Source organism: Procambarus clarkii, chromosome 24, assembly GCF_040958095.1.
Source record: "Procambarus clarkii isolate CNS0578487 chromosome 24, FALCON_Pclarkii_2.0, whole genome shotgun sequence".
NCBI lineage: Eukaryota > Metazoa > Arthropoda > Malacostraca > Decapoda > Cambaridae > Procambarus > Procambarus clarkii.
Window position 1 is genome coordinate 9,411,790 of NC_091173.1, and position 11,123 is coordinate 9,422,912.

The 11,123-nt window shown below is 47.9% G+C and overlaps 1 protein-coding gene across 2 annotated transcripts in view; it reads left to right on the top strand.

Moving 5' to 3' along the window:
- Positions 1-704: 704 nt before the first annotated feature.
- Positions 705-11,123, top strand: part of LOC123761701 (uncharacterized) — a 70,561-nt gene continuing 60,142 nt past the window's right edge. For both annotated transcript variants that reach the window (XM_045747811.2, XM_045747812.2), the window contains exon 1: positions 705-3,563. In XM_045747811.2, the coding sequence (XP_045603767.2) occupies positions 2,018-3,563 (1,546 nt within the window). In that variant the 5' untranslated portion in view covers positions 705-2,017. The remainder of the gene's footprint in view (positions 3,564-11,123) is intronic.

Below are 11,123 nucleotides of genomic sequence, written 5' to 3' on the forward strand. Positions count from 1 at the left end.
AACGTTTGCGGTACAAACGTTTTCCGAGCGCGACCTTTGTGTGCAGAGGAAGTTGAGCTGTGGTTAGTGTACCGGGAAGGAAGTTTCGATTTTAAAGAGATTTTTCAGGTGATAAGTTTGTTTCCAGTTGTTTTGGTTGGTGAGTCTGAGGGCTGGTCCTGGAATGCTTCCAGGAGTGAGAGTGTGTTGGTGAGGTGAGGAACGAAGAGATGGCTGGTCTAGGAGGGCAACAAGGGTAAAGGGAAATATAGCGAGGGATGCTGTAGAAGACATACTACAGACTGTGTGTGTGTGTGTGTGTGTGTGTGTGTGTGTGTGTGTGTGTGTGTGTGTGTGTGTGTTTGTATGTGTGTGTGTGTGTGTGTGTTTGTGTGTGTGTGTGTGTGTGTGTTTGTATGTGTGTGTGTGTGTGTGTGTGTTTGTTTGTGTGTGTGTGTGTGTGTGTTTGTGTGTGTGTGTGTGTGTGTGTTTGTATGTGTGTGTGTGTGTTTGTTTGTGTGTGTGTGTGTGTGTGTGTGTGTGTGTGTGTGTGTGTGTGTGTGTGTGTGTGTGTGTGTGTGTGTGTGTATTACATAGTGTAACTGTCTTTTTCTCCTTTTCCCCAGAGACGAAGTTGGGATCCTCGGGCATGTGAGGCCAAGACACATGAAGCCGAGTAGTCACACCTCCAAGACAACCCACCCGATCATCAATTCTAGGTACGGCTTATAGTCTCCTACCTTGCCTTAGTCTAGCAGCAACCCATCAACTCTAGTCGCCTCACCATCAACTCTAGTTTAGGCTCGCTACGCTATATCTGGTCACACCCCCCCTCCACCCTTTTTCAAGTCCAACCATGCCTTTATCTGATCTGTCAACGTCCCTATCCGTTCTCTCCGTGGCTCGTAGTGTGGTGGGCGAGATGGTTCTCTTAGCGTGCGTGTGGTGACTAGCGCGGGAGAGGCAGCCCCCGTTGTCTGAAAGGCGTGGATAAGCCTCTGGTGCCATTTGCAAGGTACAATGCTGACCTTGGGGGTCCTTACTCGCGAGGTCAACGGTCGGCTATCGCGCTGTGCCCGGGGGAGAGCAGAGAGGCATCCTTCCTGGAGGCGGGACGAGTGCCACAGTGTCAAGCTCTCAAGTTTGCTTCGTGTGTGTGGCAGTCACCATGTGTCCACGGGCCACGGCCGGCGTTCACCGCAGTCTTAAGGTCACAACGGCTCGTGTAGGAGATGAGTGCGTGTCTATTTTGATCCCGAGGTAAGATGAATCCCCCGCGCGTGCTGGGAGTGCCACACGGACAGCAGCGGAGTCAGGAGAGTGCCTAGCAGAGCCACCCTTCATTCCCTTCCCCTCTCCCTCCCCCTCTAAGAGCATCGCCTTGCGACGTCCGTTGTGTAGTGTGGAGGCGTCGCAGGTGCCTACATGTGCAGGTTTTATCGCCACCTTAACTGACTGACTAACCCATCTGCTCGGTGGCAGGCCTCGGTGATAAGACAAACGAGCGCGTCCTCGTGACGGGGTGTTGTGAGTGGCGTTATCACTGATATGCAGGGTTGTGGTGGACGCCAGAGGATACTTGCTCGCGGGGTAGTGTGACTCCAGCTGCCAACACAGGCAGTTGTCCTTCCTGTGGGCACCCACGTTACTCCTCGCTCAGCTGCCATGCCAGCCTTGCTCTCTCGGTGAGAGGGGTTTTGAACACAGGTTATGTTACCCGAGAAATGACGTGGAACAAGAAGGGAAGATGCTGTGGTACTGTGGTGGAGTGATGTGTGCTCGACTGTGCCTTACCTCCAAGTGATAGATATATTTACATGTGTGAATTATAAGAGAAGCATTTCAAGTGTTTATTGAATGTAGGAGTGGCGCACAAAGTGACGAGTGTGAAGTGTTGAGTGAGGATGTTATCCACGAAACAAGGCCGTTAGGGCGGGCCCCCCCAGAGGTCAGGCAGCTCCCCCTTTTGCAAGACCTTTCCTGCTTAACCTGTGGAAAGACTTTCCCTGTTTGGAGCCGGTGTACTGGGAGGCTAAGAATGGAGGCGCAATACACCGAAGATGCTCTGGAGGCGGAGGTGCGCTCCCCTCAGTCTCCCTCCTTCGCCTTCTTCAGGGACCAAGGCAACACCCCAAAGCTGAAGACGTTCATCATGTCACGTATGAGTAAAGAGCACACAGCAGAGTTTCCGCTACAGTCACCGGCCATCAGCAAGCCGATGCCGGCCCTGGAGCCTTTGGACTACAGTGCCAGGGAGGGCAGACAAGACTCAGCCTCACCTAACTCCAAGTTACATCCCAAGAAGCGGCCGAGACTAAGTGATAGTTACGACACTAACCATCAGACCGTCATTGAGGCTAAAGACTTGCCGGCCAGCCCTCCAGACACACCAGTATCCATATTCAAGTTCGATGACAGCGATGATCTCTACGATAGACTTGTGCGTCCTACCACTACGTCGACTTCCCCGCCAGCGTATGGCTTGGGATATCTATTAAATAATTTCTCTCCTGGTCCCCACAGCAGCGTCAGTCTAGACAGTCCGAAGGCCCCGTCAGCCTTCATGGCAGTCTCTTCGTCTCGTTTCGCGCACGAGGACGCTGCCTTGCCTTCAGGAGCGACCTTGACCAAGAGGAAGAGAAGCAGGTCCCCGGAGGAGACGATGGTTAACGAGAGGCTCAGAGCAACCAGACCCTACTCGCACACTCTCGCCTCCGCTCTCGACCTAACAAAGGCTCACATTAAGCCCGAGCTTACTGAAATAAAACGCGAACTTATTCCAATTAAGCCCGAGCTTGCTGCGGCGTACGCGCGCTTACACCCACCGCAGAGAGGCACTTCGATGTGTGGGAATAGCGCTTACACCCACCTGCGCGTGGCTGATGTTACTGGAGCAGTCTCCCAGTCTCCTCTAGCTCACTACCCTACTCACCCGGGAGGCGTGGCGCGCCACTCCCTCCATCCTGGAGGGGTAGCCTATCCGTCCGATCACCCTCAAGGACTACCTGGCCCACACCGAGTAGTTTATCCCTCGGGCCAGCATTTAGGTAATCCATGTGGCCTTCGTGTACCCTATCCCTCTGGCCAGGCTCGGGGTACGGTCCATAATCGTGGCCAACTCCACAGCCTGGCCCCCTCGGCTGAACAGTATCGGGGCACTGTCCCAACCCTTGGACAATATCGAGGGGAGGTTCCCGCCGTCGGCCATACTCAGGGAAGCTCAAGTTTGCTCCATAAACCTCAGTATACCAAATCTTGGGGAGGTGCTAGGATGGAGGACCCTAGAAGGACAGAGGGCCGGCAGGGCGGGAGTTTTGTGAATACGAGTGTTAGTGTTAAGGACGTGTGTCGTACGACGAGCGCGGACCGCGCCAGGGACTTGACTGCGTCGAGCGCCATGCTCAGTGTTCCACTGGTCCGGCAGCCCCCACACTCTGCGCCGGGGAGGTTGTCCGGTGGTGAGGGGCATAACCTCCTCACACCTCACCACCACCACCACCACCACCATCACCACAACCATCACCACAACCCCCACCAGTACCACCACCGACAAGTTAAGCAGCCTCACCTCATCCCAGCCTTAGGTAAGTACGCTCAACATCTTTGTTTTCCCTCAAACTGTTTTCGTTCTTGCTAACCCAACTCCTAACTGCTCTTGGAAGTGGACCAGGAGGATGACTTTAACCAGTACAAACCTTGTCAATTGATTCCATGCACCGTGCACGGTACGGTGACCTCGTAGCCTGTGTAAACTGTTTACTGGATACCCCCCTCACCCCTCACCTGTAACTGTATAGCTCTGGAAAACTAGCTTCTAGTACATCCTAGAAGACTGTCGCCATGTTTCCCAAGCGCGATATATTTTATATTCGTTCTGTTGTGTTATCATGAAGGGGGAGGGGGGCGCAGTTCCCCCCTCACTTGTCAACGTACGGGGGGGGGGGGAAACTGCGCCTGGCATTCCTTGTTTATGTCGTGAGGGTAAACCTGTGGTGAACTCGGTTTACGTTAGGTCAACTGGGTTATCCTCTCTTGTATTCTGTGGTGAAACCGGAAAAATCTCTCTTCGTAAGACAAAGCGCTAACTGTCAGATTTGGGTGCTAGGAGGTAGCCTCTCTCAATCTCTCCCTTCCCCCCCCCCTTCTCCCTCCATTTCCCCTCCCTGCCCCTACCTCCCCTTCCTCTACCTCCCTTCCCCTTCCTCCCCTCCCTCCCCATAAACGCCAATAAATTAAAACAACCAAATTCCTATAAAACGTTCCCATGAACTTAAAGACGGTCTCCCACTCATGGGAATAATCTGACTCTCATGGGAGTCTCCCATGGCAATCATCTCTATTTCAAGAGTTGATGCGTCACTCGCCCATGGTGGAATGACGCCCTGCCTCCCACACCCACAGTGGTAATGTTATTGGAGCCAGAGATCCGTGTCTTTGGTAAAGGTGATGTTGACTCACTCACTGGTAACCAGAACAAGGTGACATATTGACCCCCTGGAGACATTGCCCTTTGATTTGTATTGATCTCTCTCAATGTCTCCTCCCCCACCCCTTCTTGGAGACATTGTATTGATTGCCTCCTTAGCTGCTCCTGCCAGGCCTACACTGACCATTACCACCGTAAAGCATTCTCATGAAGTGTGAGGGCAGATATGCAATGACTTGAGTGCAGTGCAATGTGCTGTGTATCGTGTCTCTCTCTCTCTCTCTCTCTCTCTCTCTCTCTCTCTCTCTCTCTCTCTCTCTCTCTCTCTCTCTCTCTCTCTCTCTCTCTCTCTCTCTCTCTCTTCTTCAAATGTTCTTCATGGTGTTCTACGCTAGTGTTCTGGAGGATGACCTGATTTCTCCCCCCCCCCCCCATGTTGCGTCACCCTTGACCCCTGTGGTGACGCTGGCAGCATCAGCATCTTATCGCAAAACTATGATTAATGTGCTCGACTCCCACTTCCTGTCTTCTTTCCTCCCCCTCCCCACTTCCTCCACCTCTATATCTATATTTCTGTCTGTCTGTCTGTCTGTCTGTCTCTCTCTCTCTCTCTCTCTCTCTCTCTCTCTCTCTCTCTCTCTCTCTCTCTCTCTCTCTCTTGCTGTCTGCACTACCCTTCGGTCAAACAGATTTAGGACACAACATTTGGGGTTCCCAGCTGTTAGGACTGACTAGTAAACCGCCCCCATACACCAGGAGGGTGGAGCTGTTAGGGGAGTTTGGTGGCACCATTGGCTCTCGCAGGCTGTTGAGAGCCAATGGAAATGAGGGAACGATGTTGTTCCAAAGGCCGGGAGGCCGAAGAGCGGCCAACAGGAACCCCCAAGTCGTTAACAGGTAAGAGGGAGCAACAGGTTGCTGTTAACAGGTGAAAGGCAGCAACAGGTGAGTATTGGCGGTCGAGGGGTTCCGTTGTATGGAGGTGGACGCGGCCAGACTGATAACGATAATCAAGGTTAAAACTCAAGCAGTAACTTCGGGGTTCCAAGGTCGACCTTCTTCCCCCGGTGGCCAAGGTCGACCACCGCACACACTAGGACCCACACTCCGCCCACTCTGACGGAGTGGACGGAGCTCCAGAAACATTCCCATCCACAGTTGCTATTTGTGTGTGTGTGTGTGTGTGTGTGTGTGTGTGTGTGTGTGTGTGTACTCACCTATTTCACCTATTTGTACTCACCTATTTGGGCTTACGGGGGTTGCGCTTTGGCTCTTTGGTCCCGCCTCTCAACTGTCAATCAACTGGTGTACAGGGTCCTGAGCCTACTGGGCTCTGTCATATCTACATTTGAAACTGTGTATGGAGTCAGCCTCCACCACATCACTGCCTAGTGCATTCCATTTACTAACTACTCTGACACTGAAGAAATTCTTTCTAATGTCTCTGTGGCTTACTTGGGTACTAAGTTTCCACCTGTGTCTCCTTGTTCGTGTCCCACCCATGCTATAGAGTCTGTCTTTGTCCACCCTGTCATTTCCCCTGAGAATTTTGTATGTGGTTATCACGTCTCCCCTTACTCTTCTGTCTTTCAGGGACGTGAGGTTTAGCTTCCTTAGCCTTTCCTCGTCGCTCATACCTCTCAGTTCTGGGACTAATCTGGTGGCATACCTCTGAATCTTCTCTAACTTTGTCTTGTGTTTAACTAGGTATGGACTCCAGGCTAGAGCTGCATACTCCAGGATTGGTCTGACATAAGTGGTATACAGGGTCCTGAATGATTCCTTACACAAGTTTCTAAAATCAGTTCTTATGTTGGCCAATCTAGCATATGTCGCTGATGATATCCTTTTGATGTGGGCTTGTGGGGTGAGATTCGGTGTGATATCAACCCCTAGATCATTCTCTCTATTTGATTCTTGCAGGATTTCACCTCCCAGATGGTACCTTGTGTTCAGCCTTCTGCTCCCTTCGGCTAATTTCACTACGTTACACTTTCTTGAGTTGAACTTTAGTAGCCATTTTCTAGACCAATCCTCCAGTTTGTCCAGGTCATCCTGAAGTCTCCGTCTATCTTCATCTGTCTTGATTCTTCTCATAATTTTTGCATCACCAAACATTAATAGGAATGAGTCTATACCCCTCTGGAAGGTCGTTTACATATATTAGAAACAGGATGGGTCCAAGTACAGAGTCCTGTGGGGCTCTGCTGGTAACATCTCGCCACTCGGATGTCTCCCTCCTTACAGTTACTCGCTGTTTCCTGTTGCTTAGATACTTCCTTATCCACTGGAGCACCTTACATTTAACTCCTGCCTGTTGCTCCAACTTTTGTAACAGCCATTTTTGGGGGGTTCTGTGTCAAAAGCTTTCTGACAGTCGAAGAAAATGCAGTTTGCCCACTCTTCTCTTTCTTGTCTAATTTTTATTGCTTGGTCATAGAATTCTATTAAACCTGTGAGGCACGATTTACCATCTCTGAACCCATGTTGTTGGTGCGTTACAAAGCTATTTCCCTCCAAATGCTCTACGAGCCTTTTCCTCGCGATCTTCTCCATCAACTTGCATGGTATTCAAGTTAGAGAAACTGGCCTGTAGTTCAGTGCCTCTTGCCTGTCACCCTTTTTGTATATAAGGACTACATTAGCTGTCTTCCAGCTTTCTGGTAGGTCTCCTGTTTTCAGCGACTTGTTATACACCATAGAGAGTGGCAAGCATAGTGCTTATGCACCATCTTTTAGTGTCCACGGTGAGATTCTGTCAGGCCCAACAGCCTTTGTCACATTGAGCTCCAACAGATTCCTTTTGACCTCATCACTGGTGAGCTCAAAGTAATTGTGTGTTTTGAACGTTTTCCACAATTCTCTTATGAAATTTAGTTTTAGTTTATATGTGATTGGGATATATATATATTTTGGTCAAAACTAATCCAAGTCAGTAATTCGTGTTCCTAATATATATATATATATATATATATATATATATATATATACATATATATATATATATATATATATATATATATATATATATATATATATATATATATATATGTGTGTGTGTGTGTATATCGCGAAAATAAACACGTGATTAAGAATGTGACAATGTCAGACCACGGAGGAAAATGAAACAGGAATTTCCTTAAGTACTTTCGTATATTGAATACATCTTCAGAAGAAATGAAGATTCCTTCATATATATATATATATATATATATATATATATATATATATATGTCGTACCTAGTAGCCAGAACTCACTTCTCAGCCTACTATTCAAGGCCCGATTTGCCTAATAAGCCAAGTTTTCCTGAATTAATATATTTACTATAATTTTTTTCTTATGAAATGATAAAGCAACCCTTTTCTCTATGTATGAGGTCAATTTTTTTTTATTGGAGTTAAAATTAACGTAGATATATGACCGAACCTAACCAACCCTACCTAACCTAACCTAACCTATATTTATAGGTAAGGTTAGGTTAGGTAGCCAAAAAAAGCTAGGTTAGGTTAGGTTAGGTAGGTTAGGTAGACGAAAAAACATTAATTCATGAAAACTTGGCTTATTAGGCAAATCGGGCCTTGAATAGTAGGCTGAGAAGTGCGTTCTGGCTATTAGGTACGACATATATATATATATATATATATATATGTTCTGTCTTTTGTCACCTCACCCAAAACATTTGTGTCGTATCACCTCACCCAAAAACGAATATAAGCATGAAATGATGTGTGTGTAAAAATCTGTCTTTGAAAATGTGTGAAGTCCTTGCGAAATGCTTTTAGGCGTCAGACCATAAATAAAAATGTGAAAATGAACTTTGGAGAGTTAATTTTTCAATTACCCCCGACAGTGAAGAAAAACGTAAGAAATATTGACAAGATTCGTGTTAGAATCATTAATCATACCCTTTCGGTCATATTCAACAACGTTTGTTTACAACAAGGACTGCTACCAATATATATATATATATATATATATATATATATATATATATATATATATATATATATATATATATATATATACAATGTGTAGAGGCGGGATATTAGAAACCAGAGAGACGGGAAAGTTTGTAAATTATCCTGAAGATGTTTCATCAAGCCACTACGTCAGGGAGTTGCGACAGGCAGCCCCGGATGAGGACCGGCCCCCGTCCGCTTGCTTACATACTCAGTGGTATAGTTATTACTCACCGGGGTGAGTACTCTTAGTGGTGTGGTATTACCTGTGTGTTGGCAGTGCTGCGAGGCGCGCCATCTGATGAGTCCTCCCCCCTCCCCCCCCCAACCCCCTCGGGGCTCCACCGCCTGCAGAGCGGGAAAGAATGTCTCATGCGACGCTAAGGAATCTTTGTAATGACTAAGGAAACTTGTGGGTAATTACAGGAGGTTCTTCTCGTGTTGGTGTGGTAAGGGTTGCTTACACAGTGACATTATGATATTTGTCATTAATTACACACACAAATCACAATGATGCATCAAATGAATAAATCTCCCTGTTTCTGGGATCCTATGGGACGTAGTTTCGAACCCTCGTCACGGCCCTTGGGGATTTATTCATTTGTAATGGATGTATGTGGGTAGAAGACTGGCTTCGGTACTTGGCGTAACCAATTTGTTCGGAAGTTTAGGGGCTTAGGGGGCGAGTTCCAATTCGGCAAAGCACATCTAGATGACTACACACACACACACACACACACACACACACACACACACACACACACACACACACACACACACACACACACACACGCATAGTTTGTCCTCTCTACCGATCTTCGCTCCACTTAATTGTGGTGATTTTTTTAAAAAGATCTTTAACGCCTGAAATATATCTTATGTTACTACAAAGAGATTGGGAGTAAGGTCTCTCTCTCTCTCTCTCTCTCTCTCTCTCTCTCTCTCTCTCTCTCTCTCTCTCTCTCTCTCTCTCTCTCTCTCTCTCTCTCTCTCTCTCTCTCTCACTCTCTCTCACTCTCTCTCTCTCTCTCTCTCTCTCTCTCTCTCTCTCTCTCTCTCTCTCTCTCTCTCTCTCTCTGTCTCTCTCTCTCTCTTTTCTCTTCTCTCTTCTCTCTACTCCTTCACTAATCTCTACGCAGCCCGTTTTCATCAACAAAGGCCAAATGCTCGTTAATCCAGCCGCCAAACCCCCAGTTTGTGAATGAAAAACGGTTAGCACACCACTCACAGCTGTTGACGTTCGAATATTTATCGAACAGTGCTTCACCTGTTCAAATCGCAACTATGGAATTGGCTCACCCATGTGCTAGGCATGCAAATAATCGCCAGCAGAACTTAAAACCCGTGGCGACGTGATCACACATTCGCCCTGTGCTTCGCAAGCGATTTGGCCTGGGTTCGTATCCTGGCCGGGGAGGACTGACTGAGTGCCAATCCTTAACTGTACCCCCTCTGTTCACCCAGCAGTGAATGGGTACCTGGTTGTAAAACTATTTGGCGGGTCGTATATCAGGGAACATACGATTAAGAACCTGCCCGCAAGGCTACGCGTGCTAGTGGCTGTACAAGAATGTAAGAACTCTTTCAATATATAAATCTTTCAATATATAAATCAAATAAATTAAAACACCTAACCTATTCTAACCTACACTAACCTACACTAACCTATTCTAACCTACACTAACCTATACATAGAACTTTTAACATATAATAATATTTATATATGACAACAAACTTATTTTTATTGCACAATGCGTAGAAGTTGTAGAGTGTGTCTTGGTGGGGAAGGGCAAGAACGGCCGCCGCTTTAACGAACCTTGCTTGTGGACAGGTTCCTCTATGAACTGTAGAATATTTCACTCAAACAGTCTACACTCTGAGCGATCCTTTAGCGGTAGACATACATGTTAGCCCTGCTGTCTGGTGCTGGCTATACCGCCCATCACCCTCTGGAGGGCTGTTGAGACCAAGACTGAAGTAGACTCTCAATAAATAGTCTACTACTACTACTACTACTACTACCAAAAAAGGTAGTAGTAGTAGTAGCAGGCATCCGCCAGTCTCGGGAGACTATTTGCGCTCACATTGTCGGTCTGAAGTAGCCTCTCCAGGGCGCAAAACCAGGGGTAGGTTGATACGAAATAGAAGCTGTTACCCATGCAGCAGGCCTCCCCCACTCTCCACAGCTATCAAAAGTCTCCAATTTAAAGGCAAAGGTCAGTACGATTGGTTCCAGCACCGTCGCAGGAACTATCAGAACGAGGTTGAAGACAACAAATAGAAGGAGAGAGGGGGGGGGGTAATCGACTTTAATAAACACGGGGAGATAATAAATCTAAATAATGTTGGAAAGCCATTAGTAGAGTGTTTAAGGAGAGGTTAAGGTTCGCGTCCCCGATGCCCTCCTCCCCGCCACCGCCGCCGGACGATGTACGTGTTAGAGATGCTGATAATTGCTCCTTGATTCCTTATCTGCGTTATCAGAAAAAAGAGTTTACTGAGAGCCTGGCGTGACCAAGTGCCCCGGTGACCCTATGCGGGGTCCTACCCTGGTGGTTCTAGTACCCTGTGTGGGCCCCTAGTACCCTGGTGGGGCCCTAGGCATAGCGCTAGCTGTGATCTAGGACCCCTGGTGGCCTTGGGGAAAATAGGAGAAACTAGGGGGTGGAAACTGTCTAGGGGTGTGTTGTGTAGGCCTGTTTGGTGGGGGGGGGGGGGAGTGTGGCAAGATGGATGGCGGGTGTGGCAAAGGGGAGGG